Source organism: Leucopleurus acutus, assembly GCF_964270905.1.
Source record: "Leucopleurus acutus genome assembly, chromosome: 10".
Lineage (NCBI taxonomy): Eukaryota > Metazoa > Chordata > Mammalia > Artiodactyla > Delphinidae > Leucopleurus > Leucopleurus acutus.
The window spans coordinates 18,384,440-18,410,802 of NC_139153.1; the positions used below are offsets into that span (position 1 = coordinate 18,384,440).

At 41.4% G+C, this 26,363-nt stretch overlaps 1 protein-coding gene across 1 annotated transcript in view; it reads right to left on the reverse strand.

Annotated features, from left to right (window-relative positions):
- Positions 1-26,363, reverse strand: part of GXYLT2 (glucoside xylosyltransferase 2) — a gene marked incomplete at its 5' end in the record, with an annotated part of 81,385 nt that overhangs the window by 43,192 nt on the left and 11,830 nt on the right. The window contains 2 exons of the mRNA XM_082847801.1: positions 9,643-9,774; positions 17,129-17,321. Of these exons, the coding sequence (XP_082703927.1) occupies positions 9,643-9,774; positions 17,129-17,321 (325 nt within the window). The remainder of the gene's footprint in view (positions 1-9,642; positions 9,775-17,128; positions 17,322-26,363) is intronic.

Here is a 26,363-nt window from a genome sequence, read left to right on the forward strand (position 1 = left end):
GTTAAGGTCTTTCACCCATTTTAAAATCAGGTTATTTATACTCTTGTTGTTGAGTTTTAAGACTTCTTTGTGTACTTAAGGTAACAGTCCTTTATCAGGTGTGTCTTTTGAAAATATTTTGACCCAGTCTGTAGCTTGTCTTCTCATTCTCTTGATATTGTCTTTCACAGAGCAGAAGTTTTGAATTATAATGAAGTCTAGTTTATCAATTATTTCCTTCATGGATTGTGTCCTTACTGTTGTCAAGAAGACATCACCATACCCAAGGTCATTTAGGTTTTCTCCTATGCTATCTTGTAAGAGTTTTATAGTTTTGCATTTTACATTTACATGATCCATTTTGAGTTAATTTTTGTAGTGTGTAAGGTGTGTGTCTATATTCATTATTTTGTATGTGGTCGTCCACTTAATTCCAGCACCATTTGTTGAAGAGACTATCTTTGCTCTATTGTATTGCCTTTGCGCCTTTGTCAAAGATCAATTGACTGTATTTATGGGGGTCTATTTCTGGACTCTCTATCCTGTTCCATTGACGTATTTAAGGTTCTATTTCTATGAACTGGTATAACATCTTTCTTAAATGTTTGGCAGAATTCACCAGCAAACCCATCTGGGCATGGTGCTTTCTATTCGGAAGGTTATTAATTATTGATTCAATTTCTTTAATAGATATAGGCCTATTAAGAACATCTGTTTCCTCTTGGGTGAGTTTTGACAGATTGCGTCTTTCAAGGAATTGGTCCATTTCATTTAGGTTATTAAATTTGTGGTCATAAGAGTTGTTCATAGTATTTTTTTAATTGTACTTTTAATGTCCATTAGAAAGAATCTGTAGTAATGCCCCTTTTTCATTTCTGATATGAGTAATTTGTGTCATTTCTTTTATTTATAACTTCGCTAGAGGCTTATTGACTTCAAAGATCCTTGAATTTCCATATAAATTTTAGGATTAGCTTGTCAGTTTCTGCAAGTTTACTGAGGCGTTTATATGGCCTAACATATGGTCTATCCTGGAGAACACTCCATATGCACTCAGATGGATGTGTGTTCTGCTGGTATTGGGTGGACTGTTCTACAGATGTCTGTTGGTCCAGCTGGTTTATAATGTTGTTCAAGTCTTCTATTCCCTTGTCGATGTTCTGACTACTGCTTAATCCATTATTGAACGTGAGGCACTGAAATCTCCTACTCTTACTGGTGGATTATCTATTTCTCCCTCTAATTCTGTCAGCTTTTGCTTCAAGTATTTTGGGGGCTCTGTTGTTAGGTGCATGAATGTTTACAACTGTTATATTTTCTTTGTGGACTAACACATTCATCATTATAAAATGTTTCTGTTTTTCTCTAATAATGTTACATATTATATTCGATTTTATCTGATACTAGTATAGCCACTACAGCTTTCTTGTGGTTGCTGTTTGATTGACATATCTCTTTCCATCCTTTTGCTTCCAACCTATTTGTATTTTGAATCTAAGGTGTGTCTCCTGTAAACAGCACACAGTTGGATTGTATTCTTTATCATCTATCTCTGGCAAATTTCTTTCTTTTGATTGGAATTTTACCCATTCTTATTTAATGTTATTATAGATACAGTTGAGCTTATGTCTGCTATTTTAATTTTTGTTTTCAATATCGCATGTCTTTTTTATTCCTGTAGTCTTCTTTTAACTGCTTTCTTCTGCACTGAGTATTTTCTAACATAGCATTTTAATACATTTTTTCACCATATTTTTTGAGATATTTCCTTGGCGGTTGCCCTAGAGATTAACATATATATCTTATCAGAATACACTTCAGATTTATACTAACTTCATTCCAGTGAGATATACAAATGTTAGTCATATATAATTCTATTCCCTCTTCTCCATTTTATGACATTGCTGTACATATTACGTCTATACTGTTACAAACCCAACAGTATGATTGCTACTTCTTACAATTTTATGTGTTTAAAGAAGCTGAGAGAGGAAGAAGAGCAAGTATATATTTATGGAGTTCATTATATTAACTTTTTCATATGCCATTTTTAATTTTCTTCATTTGTTCCTGTGGATTCAAGTTACTATCTGGTGTCATTTTCTTATTCCATACAATTTTTCCTCCATTCCAACCTCCTTTGTGCTATTTTTTATATATATATATATATATATATATATATATATTTATTTATTTATATTCATATTTATATATTTATATTTATATTACATTTCTATGGTACAGGCTCAATACATGATTATTATATACATAATGTTTTATACAATTGTTTTTAAAATCAATCCAGAGAATAAAGGGTAAAAAATACTCACTTATATTGTCTTTTGCATTAATGCCTTTATTGGTGCTCTTTTTTTTTTTTTTTTATTGTGAGTTTTGAATCACTGCCTGGAGTCACTTGCTTTCAGCCTGAAGAACTTCCTTTATTCTTGTGGTTCTGCTGTAAGTGAATTATCTCAGATTTTGTTTATCTGGGAGCGACTTTATTTCACCTTCATTTTAAAAATCATTTTGCTGGATATAAGGTTTTTGGTTGACAGTTCCCCCTACTTTTTGGCACTTCAGATAATGTTATCTCATAGCCTTATGGCATCCATAGTTTCTAATGAGAAGTCAGCAAATTATCTCATTGGAGTTCCCTTACATGTGACAAGTTATTTTTCTCTTGCCGCTTATAAGATTTTGTCTTTGCCTTTCAGGACTTTTACTATGATTTACCTGTGTGTGGATCTCTTTGAGTTTATCTTACTTGGAGTTAGTTGATTTCTGATGTGTAGATTGTTTTTCATCAAATTTGCAAGTTTTCAACCATCATTTCTTCAAAAAAAATTTTTTTCTCTATTCCTTTCTCTCTCTCCTCTCCTTCTGGTGCTCATACATGTCCTGGTGGATCTGATGGTGCTTCACATCTCTGAGTCTCTGTTCAATTTTTTTTTTTTTAAGAAGATATTGGGGGTAGGAGTTTATTAATTTATTTTATTTATTTTTGCTGTGTTGGGTCTTCGTTTCTGTGCGAGGGCTTTCTCTAGTTGTGGCAAGTGGGGGCCACTCTTCATCGCGGTGCACGGGCCTCTCACTATCGCGGCCTCTCTTGTTGCGGAACACAGGCTCCAGACGCGCAGGCTCAGTAGTTGTGGCTCATGGGCCTAGTTGCTCTGCGGCATGTGCGATCCTCCCAGACCAGGGCTCAAACCTGTGTCTCCTGCACTAGCAGGCAGACTCTCAACCACTGTGCCACCAGGGAAGCCCTCTGTTCAATTTTATTTGTTATTTTTCTCTGTTCTTCAGATTGTATAATCTTTACTGGTTATCTTCAAGTTTACTGATTCTTTCTACTTTAACTTCAAATCAATAGTGAGCCCCTCTAATGATTTTTTTCACTTCAGTTATTTTACCTTTCAACTCCACAACTTCCATGTGGCTCTTTTTTTAAAAAAATAATTTAAATTTCTTTATTGATAGTCTCAACTTTATGAAACATTGTCATCACATCTTACTTTACTTCTTTAAGCACAGGTTCCTTTTGGTGCCTGAATATATTTACAATGGCTCTTTTGAAGTCTTTTCCTACTAAATCTGACAGCTGGGTCCTCTCACCAGGCAGCTTCTGCTGCCTGCATTTTTCCCTGTGAATGAATCACACTTTCCTGTTTATTTGCCTGCCTCATATTTTTTTGTTGAAAAAAAGTTAGAGCATATTTTTAGCATGTTAATATATTTTAGCATGATAATGCATTTTAGGATGTTTTAGCAATTCTGGATAACTCTCCCCTGCCCACCTCACGCCCCAACTCAACATACAGGGCTTGTTCATGTTGTTTGCTTGTTTATTTGTCTAGTATCTTGACTGGGCTATTTCAGTGAAGTCCACTTTATCCACTGTGTGAAACCTATGATGTTTTTCCTCAGTGGGTGCAGCCTTGTGCATGCCCACAGTCACCCAGGATGACAGTGGTTTTATCAGGGCTCTCTCTGATGGACTCTCCTTCTAATCATCCTCTTAGGCTGTGCATCTCTGTGTTGGTATTACACCCAGCTATTAGCCTTCACTGACTGCCAGCTGATTGCTCTACTGTTTTTGACAACGGCCTGAGCACAAGTTGATCCTGCAGTATGATCCATTAAATTCTGGCCCATTTGCAGGGATAGTTTTTGAAGTTGGTATTTAAACTTTGTTCTGAAAACAGGAGGGCACTTTGTATTTGTCTCTTTCCCTGGTTCTCCCTTGTAAACTAGCTAGCCCACCGTTTAGCTTGTTGCTCTCATGAAGCTTTCTCTTAATGAACAGAGCCTCTGAACCCCTGGACATACTTACCTGAAATTTAAGCTCTGTAAGATATAGCTGGTAGAGAGGAGAAATGCTGATGACCTGCCCCTCCCAAGGAAATACCATAGCCCTCAACTGGGAGCTGGGAGGATCCCTGTGTTCTTGACTGAATTGTCTAGAGTTGGGTTTCCACCACGCAGAGCTAGAAGGGGAGAGGGAGGGAGTGGGTCATGATTCAAGTGTCACAGACTCTTGCTCTTCCTTATTAAGTTTTAGTAGATTTTCTTGAGTAAGAAATCTGTTTCTTAATGTGCTTAGGTCCTTAGGACAATTACCAAAGACTCTAGATAGTTGTTTTAAAAATAATGTTCACAGTTATGCTTGTTTCACTGGGGAACAGTTTCCAGAGCTCTCATGCCACCATTTCAGATGTCACCACCCTGCCAGGCTCTTGTTCTGCTGCAGTAGTTAAGCTTTAGAATTTGTCTCTCAGGCTGCTTCAAGCAGTCATCATTCTCACAGAGTGAGCCCTGCAAGGGACGGGGAGAGAGACAGACACAGCCCTGGTGACATTATAGGAGCCTTGGGCTCTAGTTGTGCTTGAGATGAGCCCTCTGATCTGGACTCCACAGTCAGATAAGTGAATAAATTGCCTTCTTTGCTTAGCTAGTTGCAATGGAGTTCCTCTCACATGTAACCAAGAGTTGTAACTAATACCCTGAATGTCAAACTTTTAATAATGTGTGAGTAAACGATAAGTACTGTGGAAAGCTTGTTCAACAAAATTAGTATCTAGGGTCATTTTCATGTGATATTTAGGTAGTTAATCTCATCCTGATCATTTATGGCCTCTGAGTGCTTGAAGAAATAGATAGACATCATTTATGATGATTCTAGCTGATGTTCCTCTTAATAAGCATTTTTAATACGTTCCTATTCGCCTGTCAATATTTGTTGCTACCCAAAGGGTTGTTTCCAAGGAAGTCTCAATGTTAATTGCTAATTCTGAGGTATAATATTAATAATAATACAGAAGCCTAACTTTAATTATAAAAAGGTCTAATAAGTCAGGTAAACCTCTCTTTTCCATCGGTCTATGGCAAACTTATTAGAACATTTCTGGTAAGCATACAGTTTTCCAAATATTTGAACCAGATAAAGACCTCTTTAACAAATTAGAAGTAGAAAGAGGGAAGACTTATGTTGTTGCCCTTGATGTGACATAGAAAATCTAGGTAATTAAGATTTTTGCTGATTTGGGATATTACTACTTTGACATATTAAAGCATGGGACAAGTTTGTTGGAAACATAAGAGAAATTCTCAGGATATATTTATAGTTCAAGACTGTGAGCAATTTTATCCAATCTCTCTGGATAATATTCTTCCCTAACTCCTTCCTTGAATGTGGATACTTATGACAAGTTTTATGAGCAAAGGCATCAGACATTATTATAATCCTGGAACTTACTAAACTTGGTTAAAAAAGTCTTCCTCTGGAGGATGACTGGAAAGTGCCTTAACCTACCTCATATTACCATGTTTGGTACCGCTTGCCAATAAAGTCTCTGTAGATTCTGCAATCCAGTGATCTCTTGTCATATTTTAAATATCTCTAGGATCTCCAGAGGAGCACATTATTGAGAAGACAGGTCTTTATAATCAAACAGGCACAGTGTGTAACAAAATGTAGAGATCCATTATGCAATCTCACCAATTCCTATTAAATGAGGAAAAGGTGATCTGAATTCACAAAACTCAATTATTCTTATAGAATAAAGGCTTTTGGCCTTCACTAAGGAAAAAGGGAAAAGTCCTCCAAGGTCAGTTTTAATTGACAGGTTTGATTTATTTGTGATTGGCATATTGTTTTAAATACTTTGAGCTTCTGAATTACCTGAAAGCAGAATGCAGTCTAGGGAGCTTAATCAAGTCATCTACTGTTTCCTTTGCACTAATAATGGTCCTTAGATCCACCATTCACAGAAATAGAAAAGTAAGCATCCACTGATTTAGGACTTCATAAATCTTGAATTGGTGGGATCTGAATTCCACTAATTGTACTCGAGAATCTAACAGTCTTGAGTTGCAAAGACACATGCTCTGATTAGTAAAATCTTACCTGAGAAAGGGTTTCATCTACAGGTTTGTGGTAGATGACACTCCCTCAGAAAAGAGGTAAGGGTTTCCCTGGTGCTGCAGTGGTTAAGAATCCGCCTGCCGATGCAGGGGACGCGGGTTCGAGCCCTAGTCCAGGAAGATCCCACATGCCGTGGAGCAACTAAGCCCGTGCGCGACAACTACTGAGCCTGTGCTCTAAAGCCCGCGAGCCACAACTACTGAAGCCCGCGCACCTAGAGCCCCTGCTCCGCAGCAAGAAAAGCCACCACAATGAGAAGCCTGCATACTGCAACGAAGAGTAGCCCCTGCTCCCCGCAACTAGAGAAAGCCCGTGCAGCAGCAGACTCAATGCAGCCAAAAACAAAAATAAATAAAAATTAAAAATAAAAAAAATTTAAAACTTTTAAAAAAGAAAGAAAAGAGGTAAGACTGTGATTCTCAGTCAACTGACTGACCAGGGCTAGAATGTTTGCATTTTATTTTATTTTATTTATTTGGTTGCACCGGGTCTTAGTTGCAGCTCGTGGACTCCTTAGTTGTGGCATATGAACTCTTAGTTGCGGCATGCATGTGGGATCTAGTTCCCTGACCAGGGATCAGATCTGGGCCCCCTGCGTTGGGAGCACGGAGTCTTCACCACTGTGCCCCCAGGGAAGTCCCTGCATTTTAGAATCTCCATCTCCTCTGCAGTGCCTCGGCAGCACACGGATCTGGTTTTACAGAGACGAATTTCAAGGAAAACATCACCTAGACTTTATTTCAAATTACCCTGAGGATCAATAGATCTCATTGATGTCCAGAAACTCTATGTTTATAATCTTCTGTTATGATATACAACTCAGGGAAGGTAAATGTCCTGTCAACTGCAATCTGTCTTTATTATTTTTAAGGAGGGCTAATTTCCATTATCAAAAGCAGATAAGGAATGCCAGCACTCATTTGTCATTCAAAATGGAATAGACTTGTTTAGCTGGGAATGAATGAAAACCATCATGTGGTGGGTCTGTTTTTTTAGTAGTGGCAATCAAATCACAATTCAAGGTCAGGGAAGATTCAAATGTGTTCTACTGGGTTGCTACTATTTTTTTGCATACGTTGGGGAGACAATTTTCCAAAAATAACTTGGGATTTCTAATATTTTTTCCCCTAAGACAGAGATAAGAAGCAGAAGCCTGAGATTTTCTCTCGTCTTCTCAAATAGTAGTTACTTTTCATTTCACCAATCTGGAGATGTTGGTTCTGATTTGGGGAAGTCTTTTCTTACTCCCATTTTAATGCAATGAATCCCACCTCACAACCTGTATAAAAGGCTGTGGCATGTGAAAAATAAGTCATTTAGTAGTGAGTGGGCTTGTGCAGCAAATCAGCCCCAAGAGTACAGCCAGGCCTTGTTTTTTTCACAGGTTCTGCACAGGAAATGCTAAAACTGCCATTTGCCATTTGGGATTTCAGACCAACAGATGGTAAGACCTCCCTGTGTGGGTGTTTCCCAGGCACCTCGACATCAAAATATGACCCAAATTAAACTCATCTTCTGCCTTACAAATAATGGTCTTTCTTTAGCCTTTTCCATCTCTAAATAGCACTGCCATCCATTCTGTAGGCTGAACTATAAGAAATTGCCTTTTTTGAAGGTCATAAGTAGCTGAATACTGGCAATTTCAAACAGATCAACCTTCATAGCTGTTCAGGTCAGAAACCTGGGTGAGATCTTTATCACCTCCTCTCCCCTTCAACTCCCACAGCCAGCCAGTCATGGGGACTGGTAATTCTATTCCTCAGGCACGGTCTGCATCCATCTCTAAGGCAACTACCATAGCCAAAGTCAGTATTAATTGGCCTCAGCAATTCCACTGTCCACGCTGCAATGAACCGGTGAGTCCTCTGTATTACCCAAGTCAGATCATCTCACTTTCGTGCTAAGAACTGTTCAATGGCGTCTCACTGCCCTTAACGCAAAGACCAGACACTCCAACATGGCTTACAGAGCCTGTAAGCTCCAGCCCCTGCTGACCTCTTCTATCGTACCGCGCTCTATTTTCTGGTTACTGGACTTCTATCTTCTCAAACGTGTTCCTGTCCACTTTTGCAGTAGGGCCCCTTTGTACCTACTATTCCATTTGCCTGGAACTCTTTTCTCTCATTACCCACCCCAGGCCCTAGTCTCTCAGTGACCCCCTACTACTCCCTCTTTCACGTCTCAGCATAAAAGCCATTCCTCGAGAGAACCTTCTAGACATCCCCCAGACCAGAGTGGAACCCCATGTTACATACATCCATGAGACTCTGTTCTCCACCTCAGCATGGATCACATTTCTAATTACCTGTTCAATGCCTTGCTAGACTCAAACTCCAAGGAGGCAAGACCAATAGATAACTAATAAGGACCTACTGTGTAGCACAGGGAACTCTACTCAATATTCTATAATGACCTACATGGGAAAAGAAACTAAAAAAAAAAGTGGATATATGTATATGTATAACTGACTCACTTTGCTGTACAGCGGAAAGTAACACAACATTGTAAATCAACTCTACTCCAATAAAAAAAAAAAAAGACCACAACTGTCTTGCTCACCACCATATCGCCATCACTAAGCCAGGGCTTCGCACCTAATGGGCGCTCAATAAATGTTTACTGAAGGCATGACCTTCACAAATGTCAAGGTTACAGTTCACAATTCAAAGCTGCCATCTTTGTTCAGTGATATTCTCAGTTTTGGAATATCTTCGGTGATTTTTCTATTTAGAATTTTAAAGGAGGAAACAAAAACATTCAATGTGAAAATTCAAAATGGAAAAGGTGAACCAGAACTCTGGACCTTCTCTGAATTATCCCCTAGCATAGCTACATCTAGAAATAGTTATTATTATAAGAGAAATAATAATAATCTAGAATAACACTTATTGAGCACCAACTATGTGCCAAGCTTATGGAGGAAAGTGAGGCTTAGAGAAGTTAAGAGGTTTAGTGAGGTCCACACAGTTAGTAACTGGTGCCTCCATAGTCACAAAGACCCATAATCCAAGACATGCTTGGGATGCTCTCAGTCCCTCAATCTTTGGGAAAGACAATTTCTCAACCACAGGGACCCTCTCTCTACACCCTGAAGACTCAGAGCATCAACTACAGAAACCAAGAGGAACACATTTTCCACTGTAATTAAAATGTCTCTAAACACACCCTAGTTAATTCCATGATGTGTCCAAGAGCAATTCTCTCCCAAGCAGCATCTTATTAAAAGCAGGTGTTCCTACCGGAAGAAAGAGTCTCTGGGCAGCACACGGTTTGAATAATTTCTTCCATTCCTGAGGGTTTCCAACCGAAAATGTGATGGGGTAGATTCTGTACTCAAACTTCTTTGTATATGAGTCTGGCCACTGTCGTAGCTGAAAAACATGGAAGGTCAGGGGAGGGTGATTAGACCCCAGAAATATGAAAAACACCTAAATTTTCTGCATGGCCAGGTGGAAATTATTCAGGTAGCATACGAAGAAAGTCTAATTGTATCACCACAATTTATGCTCACTGAATAAAAAGACCATTGCTAAGATTTTAAAAAATAACACCCAGAGTTGGCAAGGATGATGGGAAACTGGCACCTAAACTGCAAGGGTAAATTTAAACAAACTTCCAGGATGGCAACTTAGAGACTAGTAACAGCAAATCCCAAGACAGACACACAAGGACTTTCACCAAAACATAGTTTGTAATAAAAACAAACAAACAAGCAAAAAAACCTTGTTCAATACTCAATGCTCAACGATAAGGAATCGGGAAGACGCATTACGATGGAACTATGCAGTGGACTAATGTACAGTTAAAGTAGATCTATATGTGCTGTCATGAGAAAATGGTTACAGTACATAGTTAGGTTTTAGTAAAAGCAAAGTACAATACGAAATGTATAATATGGTTCTATCTTACAGGGAAAAATATATGCATACGCTTACACGTAGAGAAAAATCTGAACAGATATGCGCCTAATTGTTAAACGTGGGTACCTGTGGAGGAGGTGGTGGTGGTTTCATTTTCTAAGTTTATATTTCTGTGTTCTTTAAGACTTTTATGGACAGTGTATATTACTTTGTCTGCATAAATTAATTTTATAATAAAATTATTTTAATTTATAGACTTTATTTTTCAGAGCAGTTTTATGGTTACAGAATTGAGCAGGAAGGACAGAGACAGTTCCCATATACCCTCTCTCCTTTCCCTCCCACCCCCCCAGTTTCCCCATCATTGACATCTTGCATTAATGTGGTACGTTTGTTACAACCGATGAACCAATATCAATACATTGTTAAGAACCAATATCAATACATAGTTTACATTAGGGTTCATTCTTTGTGTTGTGTAATTTTACAGGTTTTGACAAATGCATGATGTTCTGTGTCTACCATTATAGTATCATACAGCATAGTTCCACTGCCCTAAAAATCCTCTCTGTTCCATCTACTCATCCCTCCTCCCTCCTTTTCATCTCTGAACTACTGGCAACCACTGATCATTTTACTGTCTCTCAGTTTTGTCTTTTCCAGAATGTGATATGGTTGGAATCACACAGCATACAGTCTTTTCAGATTGTCTTTTCTCCTTGGCAATATGCATTTAAAGTTCCTCCATGTCTTTCTGTAGCCTCACAGCTTATTTTTTTTTATCCCTGACCAATATTCCATTGTATAAACATATCACAGTTTGCTTGCCTATTTATCTATTGAAGGACATCTTGGCTACTTCCAGTTTGGGGTGACTAGGAATATAGCTGCTCTAAACATTCATGTGCAGGTTTCTGTGTGGACAGTTTATCAGTTCATTTGGGTAAATACCAAGGAGTGCGATTACCAGATTGTATGGTCAGCCTACATTTAACTTTCTAAGAAGCTGCCAAACCATCTTCCCAAGTGGCTGTACCATTTTGCATTCCCACCAGCAGTGAGTGAGAGTTCCTGTCGTTCCACATCCGCTTCAGCATCTGGTGTTATCAGTGTTATGGATTTTAGCAATTCTAATGGTATGTAGCTGTATCTCATCATTTTAATTTGCAATTCCTTAATGACATGTGATCTTAAGCATCCTTTTCATATGCTTATTTGCATATGTATCTGTGTATCTTCTTAATTCTTTTTAGTTAATGCCTTCCCAGTGCCACAGTAACTCCACTTCTGAGAATTTATCCTATGGAAAAATTCCAAAAGTACATACACACTTATTACAAGGTTGTTTACTGTAGTATTGTTTGTAACAGTGAAAAATAGGAAACAAGGTAAATAAGAAATTGGTGAAATAAGCTCTGGGATAGGCTTACACAACAGAATACTATGCAGCTACTAGCGACAATGTTGCAGAAAAAGGTCAGCAAAACATGGTAGTGGAAGAGCCAAACCCAGCCTGCTACAAATAGCACACAAGCCAAGAATGGGTTAAACATTTTAAAATAGTTGAAAAAAATAAAAACAAGAGGACTTCCCTGGTGGCGCAGTGGTTGAGAGTCAGCCTGCCGATGCAGGGGACACGGGTTCGTGCCCCGGTCTGGGAAGATCCCACATGCCGCGGAGCGGCTGGGCCCATGAGCCATGGCCGCTGGGCCTACGTGTCCGGAGCCTGTGCTCCGCAACGGGAGAGGCCGCGACAGTGAGAGGCCCGCGTACCGCAAAAAAAATAAAAATAAAAACAAGAGTAACACTTTGTGACATGTGAAAATCACATGAAATTTGAATTTCACTGTCCATAAATACAAGTTTTGTTGGAACATAGCCATACCCATTTGTTTAGGTATATCTATGGCTGCTTTTATACGAAGGAATAGAGATGAGTAGCTGTGAGACCAGACAGCCTACAAAGCCTGAAATAGTTACTACCTGGTCTTTCACAGAAAAAGCTGGTCAACCCCTATTTTAGAAGAAATTCAGTAATATAAGTAACAGTGATAGAAAATATAGAATATAATCCCATTTCTGATGTTGATATGACAAGAAATGTAAATAAATACACAAAAATTGTTCTCCTCAGCATTAATATGATGGTTGATTTTTTTCATTTCTGATTTTATAACTTTTTTTGATAGTTTACATTTTTACTCTCTGTCCACTAATATAACTTTTTTTTTTTACAGTGTACATGTATTGCTTATATAGTCGCATAAAATTTTTTGAAAAACCACACCATTGGGAGCACTTTAAATTTGCAATTTTGAGATGGATATTTGGGAGAGAAATCTTCAGGCATAAATACCCAACACAAGTGCACGAACACATCAGAACTGACACTGGGCATGAACATTCAGTGCAACAGTACCAACCAATCAGAACAGACACTGGGCACAAATACTCAGGACAACTGTGCCACTGCACAACAGCCCAAAATCATCCCTGGAAGGAGAACGGGAAGGTCCCATAGTCTACTGATTTCCTTGACTCTTTGATCTTTAGCATCCTATCTCCTAGAAGGGTTTATCCACGTTTGCCGATCTATGTCTTTTAAGTGGAATATTCAGTCCATTTATATTTGTTCCTATGTCTATATTTGAATAGTATACTGACTCCAGCCACTAGAAATTCCTGTTGACACCTCTTCCTATGTCAGAGCTACAGACACACACACACACACACACACACACACACACACACACACACACACACACACGATGTCAATGCCCCATGGGGCCCCACCTATCACCAGAACGGATTGGTGGCCATCCCTGCTTCTGTGTCGCACTATTTCCTGATTCTGAGTCTGGGGCAGGAGCACAAATTAACCAAACTTAAATCATATATTTGATCCTGAACTGTCTGGAGAAGCTACGAAATCAACCAGCTGGCATTTTCAGCTTTTATACTGGGAGATGACAAAAATAAATGAAACTTTCAAATATTAAATACCAACAACGTAGACAGTAAATACCACCAGACAGTGTACTTAAGCAGCTTTAAAAAAATTTCTGCTTCAGTATAACAGAACTCGTCCACAATGCCGTTTCCAGAGGGATAATGATGGCAGTTAGCATTTTGTTTTGTTTTGTTTTGACCCTGAGGTATGTGGCCCTGAGCATCTCCGGAAGTTATCCCAAGACACTCTGGATATTCCCACAATGCCTCAGTGTTGAAACGGACAACCTTCAGAAGGATGGTATAACCTGCGCCTCCACACCAGCATCTCATGTGGCTGAGCAGAAACCAACTGCTGCTAATCTATAGCTTCAGGGCTAACACAGTGCCCGACCCAGGGAGACGTTCCAAGGAATCTTTGTGGAATGAGAGAATAAATAGGTTATCTGATTCAGCCTCACAATTACACTCTGCAATAAGAAGAGCAAGAATCGTTGGTCCCTTTTGTATGTCTATTATAGATTTTTGCTTGATACAGATGAAGAAATTGAGACTGAGAAAAGTTCTGTGGCTTACGGAAGAGCCAATATTTAACATCTAAACTTGCACCATGATCCCAGCATGGAAAAGAAAGGGGTGACTCCCTATGCCCTGTGGTGATGTGAACACCCTATTATAATCTCCTGTGCCAATGGAGCTTCACTGGTCTAACAAAGAACTGAGGAAATAAGCCATCAGAGGGATAAAGTCAGCAGGGCAACGTAAAACGGGGCTCAACTTCACAAGTATCTGCAATATTTCCCCATACTTTAGCTCCTAATTTATAATGTCCCAGGTACTATGGCTCATAACAAATTACCCCAAAACTTAGTAGTATAAAACGACCATTTATTAGGCTCAGATATCCAAGGATCAGGAATTCAGACAAGGCACAGAAGGGACGGCTTGAGTCCGCTCCACAATGTCTGGGGCCTCAGCTAGAAGGCTTGGAGGCTGGGGGCTTGAATCGTCTGAAGGCTTGTTCTCACATGTCCGGTGGTGGAGGTCAATTACCGACTGGGGACCTCAGCTCCTCTCTGTGTGGGCGAGTTTGGACTTCCTCACTGCATGGTGGCCAGGTTCCAGGGCCAGGCATCCCTAGACAGAGCCAGGCACAAGCTGTGTGCTTTCAATGATCTAGCTTCAGGACATCTGGCATACTCTATTTTATATACACATACGTATTATGTGTGTAGATGTATCTGTATTAGCCCTTGCCTTATAGCAAATTACCCCAAAAGCTAGTAGCTTAAAACCACAAATGTTCATTAACTCATATCATTTTTTAGGGTCAGGGATCTGTGAATTGGGTTGTTCCAGCTCAGGACCTCTCATGAGGGTGAGTCATGTGAAGGCTGGATGGGGCTAGAGGTCCTGTCTCCAAGCTCAAGCACACAAGTGTCGGCAAGAGGCCTTCATTCCTTAACACACGGGCCTCTGCAAGGGCTGCTCTGACATAAAAGCTGACCTCCAAGAGAGAAAGAGTGCAACCAAGATGGAAGGTGCAGTGCCTCATTAAACCTAATCTCAAAAGTGACATAGCATCACTTCTTCCCTATGCTACTGGTCACACAGGCCAGGCCTGGGACAGTGCAGGAGGGAAATATACAAAGGTGTGAATAACAGGAGGCCCTTTGGAAAACACAATCTGTTACACATCTATAGTTACGCATACACATCTTCCTTCTCTTGTCTTTTTTAAGTCCAAGCCTGTATTCTGTTCTGCTCTGTCCTCATGTTCCAACTTCTAGCCTGCAGTAGGTACTCAATAAATACTTGTCCAATGGATATTGTACATGACCTGACTAGTGTTGACCCATAGCCACTTTTCCTCCATTCCTTCATGTAGGATACCTCTCAGCCCCCTTGGAGTTGGGTGGGCCTTGTGACCAACTGCTTCTGGACAGTTAAACAGGAGCAGAAATGTCACTGTCAAGTTGAGGGAGTGAAAAGCACAGTGGGGATCCGATAGTCCCAATCTTTCCTTTAGTGGCATCTCAAGAACTGCAGAGGCCAAATGTTCCAGCAGGTGCAGCTACGTGCATGAATGGTCTCTGTCAACTGTGGTCCCAGGCTGAGGGGGCCGTGTGGACAGGGACCCTGCTGTGCCTGCATGAGACATGCAGCAGGCATGTGGAAAGACTCTGAGCTTTCTGGAAGCTGTCACTGCAGCCTGAGGTAGCCTATCAAGATTATCGATAAGCATCTCTTGTATCACTTCTGCTGGTCCCGAGCTACAAAGGGGGAAACCGAAGTCCAAAAAGCCCACAAGACTTGCCGGAGATCACACAGCAAGAGTGGAGCTAAATTTTGAATTCAAGACTTCCATCTACTAGTTTGGGAGGTAGTAGGATATAGTGGTTAAGTTCGTGGAGGTCTGACTCAGTAACCTTGAACTGACACCTGATGAGCTACTCACTAAGACTCTCTGAGTCTCAATGATCTCAGCTAGTAAAATAGGGACATGGTTATTACCATCTTCAAAGGATTCTTGTGAGGATTAAGTAAATCGTAAGTCATAAGCCCTTGATAAAGGCTATTTTATTTTTAAAATTATTATTACTACTATTATTGTTATTATTATTCATTATAATTCCCCTTACACCACAGAGAAGCTACCTATGTGTGTTTCAATGTTTTTCTTTGCCCCTTTCACTGACTCAGACCTTCCTCAAGCCATTTTCCAATCAATTTCAAAGCCCCAAGACTGTTCTGCCCTGACTTCTCTTGGTGAGGATGTCGAGGTGATTTTTTTTCTGGAGAAAACATAACATGTTTTCTAGCTTTCTGTTATTAGTCTTTCTCTGCCCAACAGGCTGCTTTGGCCTTTCTCATCAGCATGGCTACCCCAGTAGCAGGATGCAGCCTGGTGACACAAGTCGGTAGATACAAAACAAAAGAGCTTCTCTCTCTGCCAGCGCACAAGAACTCACCGCAAGAGAAGGCTCTCCAGGAAAACAAAGCTCAGTGTGCAGTCGCACACGTACCGAGCCCGGGGAGAAGAGGCATTTCCAAAGCTCTCCTGGACTGGGAGGAAACTGTTACTTATTCCTCAGTACAGGAAGCGTCAAATCAATGATGACCCAGCCACATAATAAAAGACTGTGTCGTCAGCAAAAAGGGATGAGGTGAGAATCTATGAGTCCTCACCTGGAACGATGTTGACGCTATGGCTTTAAGTGAGGAAACGCAAGTTCCAGAATAATACACAGAGAGGGATTTGGATTTTGTAAAAGAAATATGTTTTGATAAATAAATATAATAAATAAGTATATTATATATTTATATATATATAATAAAAGAATACGTGCATGTGCATGTGTTATACATATATGTGTTTATACTTATACAAATATATGTGTATACACACAAACATACACAATCACACAGATGTGTAAACACACACACACCTGCATATGAAAAAAAATATGGGAGAATCACTCACAAGTGTTGACTCTGACAGTTTCTTGTGTGGGAAAGAACCGTAGCAAGGACTTCTGCCTTTTTAATTTATAACATCTATACTGTTGGAATTTATTTTGATGAGCGTATATTATTTGTCATTCAAAAAGCACACATACATAGATAAAAATTAGCTACGTGACTCCCACTAAGAACAATGTCAATAACACCAAGAGGGATGGAGCCCTGGGTCAAGTGCTTTAAGTGCATCATCTCATTTAATCCTCACCATGTCTCTCTACAGGGGGTGTAATTATCCCTATATTATAGATGAGAACAGTAAGGCTCGGAGTCAAGGGTTCATGGGCGCACAGCTGAGTATGCAGCAAAATAATTAGGAAACAGGATATGCCTTTCCCGCAACGCAGTCTGTCTGCACTCAGTAAACAGCGTGCCACAATTCCTGCACATTCACCTGCTTGTCAAACTCGGACTTCAGAGATTCTTCGGTGAAGATGTGAAATCGCATCTTCCTGTGGCTGAAGAGCACGGCCGATTTGAGCATGACCAGCGTCTCCTCCAGCCGATTGCCACAGGCCACCACGGCCAGGTGGATCCAGAGCTCGGGGGGCAGCACAGCTTGGAAACTCCTGAGCTCTCCAGGCCTCCTAGAAAGAAGAAAAACAGGTGAAAGCTGTTATTAAACTCATAAAAGAAAAAAAAAACAGCTAGTGAAGGGTTGGAACGTTTCAAAACATGAACAGGCACAATCTGTTATATTTTATAAAATGATAAGCATTTTGACAATTCTTCCTGCTTAGGGAAAAATACCGTTTATTCCCATATTTATCCTGGCAATAGCAGGATGAGTCACTGTTTGGACTGCTATAGGTGTCTGAGGCTTTTTCCGCCAGCATTCAGCTGTCTAGTGCCTGCTGGCTGCCTACTGGCCCATGTTTGGAAATGGTATTGCTAAACTCTGACAGCTGACACAGGGCTGTGGAGCTCCCACTCACATGGGCCATGGAAATTAGATTTGAACGCAACTTGGACAAGAGGAAGGTGGGCGGTGGCTTTCCCATGTGAAACGAGCAACATGATACTCCCATGATCTGGATGGTTTTAGCTTGCAGTGGAATGCATGACCACCGGACCATAGGAAAATCATGCACACCCGGGAAGTGAGCAAAGAAAACAACGCATGGGCCTCCATTCCATCTTGGGAGAGTCTTAAAGAAACAGGTGTTAATCCTAAATGTCTCGCTCAAGACTGCGGAGCTGGTAGGTATGAAATTCAGCTTCCAGCGTGAAATGCATATTAACGAGAAGCAGACAGGAGAGGGGGCAGGTTAAGCTGAAAACTACCAAGGTATCAAATATCCAGTCAACAGCTGAGAGGGGAATAGGGTCCAAGAAGTCCAGAATCATCATCCAGCTATTTCCTCGTAATAAAACATTTGTTCCAGACAAGGAGACACAGCCAAGCCTCAAACACACCACTGAGAAACATTTGCAGGCAAGCTGGAAGAAGCTGGCCGGGAAAAGGTGCCCTGAGACGAATGAAACTAATTTACTTGCACAAAAGATCTGGAGGCCAGGGGAACTTGGACGTGGAATGCTACCTTCCTTCCAAAAACTTCGAGTTCAATCAGCGTGCTGCTCCATTATTCACTGCTTGGTCGAATAAAGGCAGCCTTGCTCCAGATTTCTTTCACCAAGAGGAAAGTTGAAGATGTGGGTGGAGGACTTTTGATAGCTTTCCAGTTTGATTACTTAAGAGCACGCTGAATAGAAGCACAGCCTGCTGGCTTAGTTAAGCTCAGATTCGGGGAGTCACTGAGATTCTAGTTATTTCAGGGATCGGAGGAAAAGACAAGTAGAGCTGTCCTACATATCTCCTGAAATTGTCCACGTCTCTCCATGCCCCTGCTGCTACCTGATGAGATCACCAACTTCCCTCACCTGATCGCTGTGACAGCCCCCTAGATGGTCCACCTGTCTCCAGTCTGATCCTTAACCCCTATCCTATGATTTCTTCTTGTGGGTGCCAGAGTGACGTTCTTCTAAAAATGCACATAGGATCGTGTTACTCCCTTGATAAAAATCATGTAAGGCTCCCGACTGCCTTCAAGGTCAAGTCCAAACTGCTGACTGCGGCTCCTACTTATATCTCTTGTAACTGCCTCTAGCACCCTCCGCCTGCATGGGCAGCCATGCAAAATCACGGTCACACTTATATTGCAGCTCTCCAGCTCACTCCTAGTCATGAGACCATGCTGGGTTGCCTTCGGGCCTTGGCACATACACTGTCTCTCAGAAATGCTCTTCTCTGCTCTCTCTGCCTTGCTAACTGCAGCCCACTTATTAGTCCACAAATCTATACTGAGTGCCTACTACGTGCCAGACACCGTTCTAGGTGCCAGGAAGACAGTAGCGAACAAACCAGACCAAGATGCCTGCGCTTGCAGAAGTTACATTCTACAGGTGGTAGGAAAAAGACAAAGAAAGAATAATGGTCAAAGCAAACAATAACTGAGTAACTTATATAGAAAGTTATCCAGTGGTAAGTGCTAGGAGGAAATAGATAACAGAGCCAGGAGGGATACAGGAGTGGCTGATGGGCTGGAATATATTATACAGTGCAAAGTTAGGGGCGTCCTCACTGAGCAAGTGAGATCCGACGACAGCCTGACGGTGGGGAAGGCAGGAGGGAGTCACGTGCTTTTCTGGGTGAGGAAGATTCCAGGCAGAGGGGACAGACAGTCAGAGCAAAGACACTAAATCAGGAGCATGCCTGGTGAACTCAAGAACCCTTGCCTTCAGGATTCAGACGTCTTCTCTCCCTCAGCTTCATGGATGGGTTTTCATACCTGCTATTAAAGCCAACTCCCAACCAATGTATGTAAAGGGATGGGAAGGATGCGTCACAGATAATGCTAAAATCACGGTCAATTAACAAAAAAGACAGTCAAAATACCAGCCAAAGTATGCTACAAAAGAGATTAAATGCAAACTCACTTGCTTAAAGTTATGTTCAATATTTAAAAACACAGGTATCCAAAGGTACTAAAATGATAAATACAATAGCTTAGATGTCTTAAATACGAACCATTACCCCACCCCCAAATAGAACCACTCGGCCTCGTTTAGCTTTACACCTTGGGCTTTTACATAAATTAAAAGTTTTAACCTCAGTAATCAGGGAAATACTAATTCAAACAATAAAGAGATTCCACGTTATTTTCACACTGGCAAAACATAAAAAATAAAAGTTGGACCATACACGTCTCAGAGGGGATATGGAGGTGGGGGACAGCTCAGAGGCCGCTAGCGGCAGTGTAAGTTGACCCAAACACTTTGGAAAGCCTTTTGGCAACATCTATCAGGAGTGAAGATATATATATATATATATACACGCCCTCACTCTTCTGGTTCTACCCTTACATATGTGACCTGAAGAAACTCTTGCACGTTTGCACAGGACCCACACAAGAATGCTCACAGCAGCCCTGTGTATAATAGTGAAAAGCTGGAAAAAACTCTTCTGTCTACGCACAGGAGAATCATGAATATATTTGACAAGTTTAAGTGGAATACTACACAGCAGAGAAAACGAACAACTCAGAAAGTCACGTGTCAACATAAGGATCAAGAGGAGAAAGAGCAATTTGTAGCAGGATAGTGATAGAATGAGATCATTTCGATGAAGCTTGAAAACCAGCAAAACAGCACTGCGTGCTGTTCACAGACATATGGAGCAAAAGTCATCATGCATGAGGATGACAAACATCGAAGGCAAGGCAGTGGTTATTTCCAGGGACTTAAGTTTTTATTTCTTAAGATGAGTGCAGGGTTCACAGAAATTCATGATGTAATTGTCTGTTTTATTCGTATGCCCAAACTATTTGACATATACTTGGTTTTTCTTTTTGATTAAAAAAGCTTGCACCTCCCTGCAGCACAGCAGGCCACTTCTTTTCTTTGCAGGCTTCAGTGTTATGGGACTGCACGGTACACAGAGCAGGGGCTGGGGCCTGCAATCTTTTTTGGTGTCTGGTGACAGGTACTAAAAAAGACAAATAAAAGCCTCTCCTGGTGGCAGTTCAAGTATCAGCGGCTGGGGTTTAACGAGACCTTTGCTGCCCCTACTGTGTTACCTCTCACGTTACATTAAAAATCCTGGGCTTCAGGTAATAAGCGTCTGTGCTGTGTGGTCACATGGAATAATCAAGTTTAAGGGTGCTGAAATGGTGTGCCTTTCACGAGCTCTTACCAACAGCACACTCAGCCCCTCTCAAATGTCACCTGAAGGCTCTGCAAGGATCCAGGGAAGTCCAGTCTGTGAACCCAGGACTTCTTAACCCCTTGAGTCACCAGGTGTTGGTGGCAAATGGGAGATGGGGAACTGTACTTCCCCTGCTCTGACTGGTGGTTAACTATGTTCTTATTTACACTCTATAAAAGAAGACTGGAGTGGACATTTGCTGTCCAGGATTTTTAAAGACCTGTTGCTGAGGCTGGAGCTGATGGCAGGCACCTTGGCCACCACACTGGTAGAGCCTGGAAGGCAGTCAGCAGAGTAGAATGCAGAGCTACAAGATGGTGGGTCAGATCTCGGGTGACATTACTTGAGCACCTGAATCCAGGTGCACTGACCCTAACCCTGGAAGTTCATTGATCAAGCCAATAAATTCTCCTCTATTTAAGTCAGCTTGAAACAAACTTACAACTTAGGAATCAAAAGTGTCTTAAGGGCTTCCCTGGTGGCGCAGTGGATGAGCGTCCGCCTGCCGATGCAGGGGACACGGGTTCGTGCCCCGGTCCTGGAAGATCCCACATGCCGCGGAGCGGCTGGGCCCGTGAGCCATGGCCGCTGAGCCTGTGCGTCCGGAGCCTGTGCTCCGCAACGGGAGAGGCCACAACAGTGAGAGGCCCGCGTAGCGCAAAAAAAAAAAAAAAAGGTGTCTTAACGTAGGTCTTAAAAATAGGTTTCCAATCACCTTGGACTCACTCTGCCTCTCTCATATTCTCACCGGGAGTCATCCTTGAAATGCTCCATGAATCCACTCCCTCTCTGTAGCTCACTACTAGGACCTCGATCAAATCTCCATCACTCTACCAGTTTCATAGGTGGAGGAGACACCAGATACCATGTCGCACAGCGGATTCCCGACCCGGCTGCATATCATCATCACGGGAGGTGTTTGTTAGTATTGAAGCCCCATCTCACAGAGATTCTGATTCCGTGGGTCTGGGGTGAGGCCCCAGAGTTTGCACATAAACACACTTGAACTACAACCACTTGCAGCTCATCTCCAGCCAGGAACTCATCATCTGAGCTGACCTCTCACCTCTCCTCTGTCTCCCAAACTCTTCCCCGAGCCCTCAGGAACGCCCATTCTATCCTCTGCCTTTTCTCACGGTCTGCTCTTCACCTCTTGCCTTAATGAAAACATGCTGCCTTGTGAGGACGCCACCTCCCCGGCAGACCCCTCGAGTGGCAGCTGTTCTTCCTGCCCTGTCCTAGGGGCCTCAGGGCAGGAGGAGGGGCTGTTTTTCTCCTTGCTTCTCACTGCCGAGCCCAGACGCGGACCATGTCTCCATGGCGAAGTCCGTGGATGCGGCTATTTCCACCTTCCGTGTTGCCGTCATCTCTCAGCTGCCGGTTTACTTCTCTTCATTCACTCAACTCAGAGCTTCTTGCCCACAGTGTTTCTCCTCATCCCCGTTCCTCAGTATTCTTCGCGGCTTCATCTGCTCTTTAGAAGATGGTTCCCGATCCTTCAGTTTTGTGAGCTGAACACCCTGCACCTTTTCCTTCTTACTACCTGAAGCACCTAGTGCTGGGCTCATATCCTGGACCTTCACACAAACTGTTCCACCTGGAATGTTCTTCCCTAGCTCTTTGCAAAGCTGCCTCCTTCTCTTTTGGACAGTAGAATGGCCTCCCCTGACACCTCGTTGAAGGAGCACCGTCCCTTTTATTTTCCATCATGGTCTTTGTTTATTTCATTCCAAAAATGAACCTCAGCTGGTGATTGTATATTCTTTCATTGTAATTTATAGCAAGTACACAATATTATTTACAGTCAATATAAGACAGTGTATCAATAAATTAAAAATATCTTTAGAAAAAAGACTGGAATAAAACACAATGCACATTTTCAATTTGAAAAATGTAAAACGTGTTGAAATAGTAAAGTTGGTACATGAAAAAAACTTCTTGCCCCATAAAAAATGGGTTTTTTTGCATGTTGCATTCTGGTCTTTACTCTATTGAATACATATTTTTACAGCTGCAGTAATGCTGTACATACAATTTTATATCCTACTTTTTTCATCTGTTTCTTTTATTTTTCTTGTTACTTTTTAAGTCTTCATGACCATCATTTTATTCTATCCAGCTAAAACACCATATGGCTTATCATCATTTCCTTTGTGTTGTTGTTTCCAATTGTTCTCAGTTATATATATTAAAAAATCTTGCACTAAGCATGGGTGGGCCAATAGATTTCTTTCTTTCTTTGCATTATTTCCTTTCACTACATTCCCTGGAATGGATTTACTGGGTTAATAGCTATTATCCTAGCAAGAATGTAGTAATTTTGACAGTTTCTCGAATTTACCCAAGAGTTCTTGGAAAACACCAGACCGTAAGAAGCAAAAACCAAAAAAATGTAATAAACATTAGCCCAGCCACCTCTGAACTCCTTGTATGAGGTAACCGTGTAGCTGACTGCTGAAACAAGATGAAACACACTTGCGTATGGCATCAGTGCCTCCAAATTCCTTGTGTTCTGAAGCGGTGACGCTTAGGTTGCAGTTATCATTTAGACACTGCATCAAATAACATTGAGTCACATAGTGAGAAGTTATTCCATTTTCAGTTCTTTTTCAACAATGGCAATAAGAAAGTCTCAGTTGGTGCTAATATGCCTTGAACACCTTTCTTTTTCTCTTTTTTAATATTTATTTATTTTGGGCTGTGCTGGCTCTTAGTTGCAGCATGCGGGATCTTTAGTTGTGGTGTGCAGACTCTTAGCTGTGGCATGTGGACTTCTTAGTTGTAGCATGCAGACTTCCTAGTTGCAGCATTCATGTGGTATCTAGTTCCCCAACCAGGGATCAAACTCAGGCCCCCTGCATTGGGAGCACGGAGTCTTAACCACTGGACCACCAGGGAAGTCCTCTGAACACCTTTCTAATGTTGCCTAATCCTCCCTTTCAACTGAAAATACAGCAGACTTTAGATACAGAACCTTCAGCAGGAGTATCAAGTTAGAAATGAACAACATTGTTTGGTTTTCTTAGTGTTTGATTTGACAATTACCTTCTGTTTATGTTTTTGCTGACAATTCATGGTGATGTTATAAAATTTCCTTTAAAAACAAATATACTTAGAATGTGGAGAAATTAGCACCCTCACACCTTGCTGGTGCGATTGCAAAATGGTGCCGCCACTTCAGAAAGCAGTTCTACAGTTCCTCAAAATTGTAAATATAGAACTACCATATGACCCAGCAATCCTATTTCTCGGTATCTATCCAAGAGAAATGAAAGCATATGTCCTCACAAAAACGTGTACATTTATAAATGTTCATAGGAGCATTACTCACAATAGCCAAAAATTCCAACCCAAATGTCCATCAACTGATGAATGGATAAACAAAATGTGGTATATCCATACAATGGAATATTATTTGGCAATAAAAAGGAATGAAGTACTGATGCCTGTGACAACATGTAGGAACCTTTAAAACTGTGAACTGTGAACCTCGTGAAAATATAAAAGACCGCATGTTTTATGACTCCATATGTATGAAAAGTCCAGGATAGAAAAATCCATAGAGACATAAGGCAGGTTAGTGGTTACCAGGGACTCACAGAAGGGGCAAATGGGGAGTGACCGTTTTTATGGGTATAGGGTTTCTTTTTTGGGTGATGAAACTGTTCTGAAATTGGATAGCAGGGATGGCTGCACAACTCTGTGAGTAAACTAAAAACCTCCACAGTGTACACCTTTTAAGGGTATTTGAATTATATTGCAATAAAGCTGTTTATTAAATACATAAAGGCACACATTTATGACAAGGATAGATTTAAACTTTTTCCTTTTAAAGTTAGCATATGGTAGGGTAGTCATGTTAAAAGAATCATGATACTGGCGTGGGAACAACTGAGGCTTGTAAAACGCCGCCCCCATTGTCCTGGCTTAAGCCAGCCCTGTGATCCAATGAGAAATGACGCTCATAATAACACAGAAGGCTCAGAGCAGACGCAGCCTCACCACCTCCGCGCTGCCCAAGACGAAGCGTCTCCTTAATTGCTTAAAAAGTCTCAAGCGTGTGACTTAATTAAACTTCAATTTCTGGAGTGTATAAATAATGAAATACGGCATTTGTGTGTCTGCTATTTACGTTGGAGCCTATTACCGCAAAACACACTGAATTATTAAAGCGAGTAATTGCTTCTACTCAGACCCTCTTTTCTGCCATCTGCTGCTACCTCTGTTTCCAGGGCTTCTCCTTAACTGACAGGCTAAATGAACTCAGGTAAAGCTGATGCTATGATACGGGCCGGCAGTGTGAGCTGGATGGAAGAAAAATCACGGTTCTTTCAAACACAGCCTGAAACATTTGGTGACTAGTTTTAACAGGGAAGGAAACACAGAAATATGAGGGTGGGGAAGGAAACAGACACATATTAAGAGGTTGAATATGCTCACCCTAGGGGAAGACTTGACTAGCAGAATGCCACTCCCCTCTCCCCTAGTGGAATCTCTTACAAGACGAAGCCACGGCTATCTGAAGGTAGCAGTTTGCAAATGGGGTCAGAGTGGCAGTTGAAGACGTGGAAATACCTTGATTCAGCCCCTAGTAGGAGCGTCTGGTGATGGGTGGTTATATCTGCCTTAAGTGCTGGCAGCCAGAGGCACTAGTGAAGCCCCTCCCAAACCACAGGTCTGGGAACACGGGAGACCCTTGACAAAAAATTTCCGCACCGAAGCTGTAAGTAGAGCCTTCACTTAGCAACCCAGACGTGACGCTCAGGACTGTGCTAACAGTTAAATCACTTTTAACGACCCATGGTTTGGAGTTAAATCAACTATCTTTAATCTTCCAAGACAGACAGAAAAGCCTGAAGTCCCAGCATTACATGAACAGTGTTGACACAGTGCCAAAAATATCTGCCATGAGGGGGAGGCTTGATAAAATCGTTCGATAAGGGCATCCAATTACTAATAGTTTGTATTTAGTCTGGATCATGATATTTGAAACATGGCTGTGCTCCTACACAAAGTCTAGGTCTAACGCACAGTAGGTGTTCAATGTCCAAAGCTGGTGGCTTTGTGCGTCTCTAGGTGCGTGTGTCTGCTTTTAGCCATCACTGTACACATATACATGCTTTATGATTAGGAAGTAGCAGAGCAAGGATACAAACTCAGGCAGCTGGACTTAAGAAGCCCTGCTTTTAGTTATGACGCCGTATTTGGGGTCACACACAAGCGAGTCAGAAAAGGAGCCCCTCCAGGCAGATGAAGCCTTTATCTCTACTCAGAGCTCCTGACTCAATGATCCGAAGGTGGACTGGATTTCAGTCCTCACCCACAGCCCCGCCAGGTGTGACTCGCACGGCGCACCTGCACCATCTCTACCTCCATAATCCATCCTCTCGCTCTTAGCTGAGGTCACGCACAATTGGGTTTATAA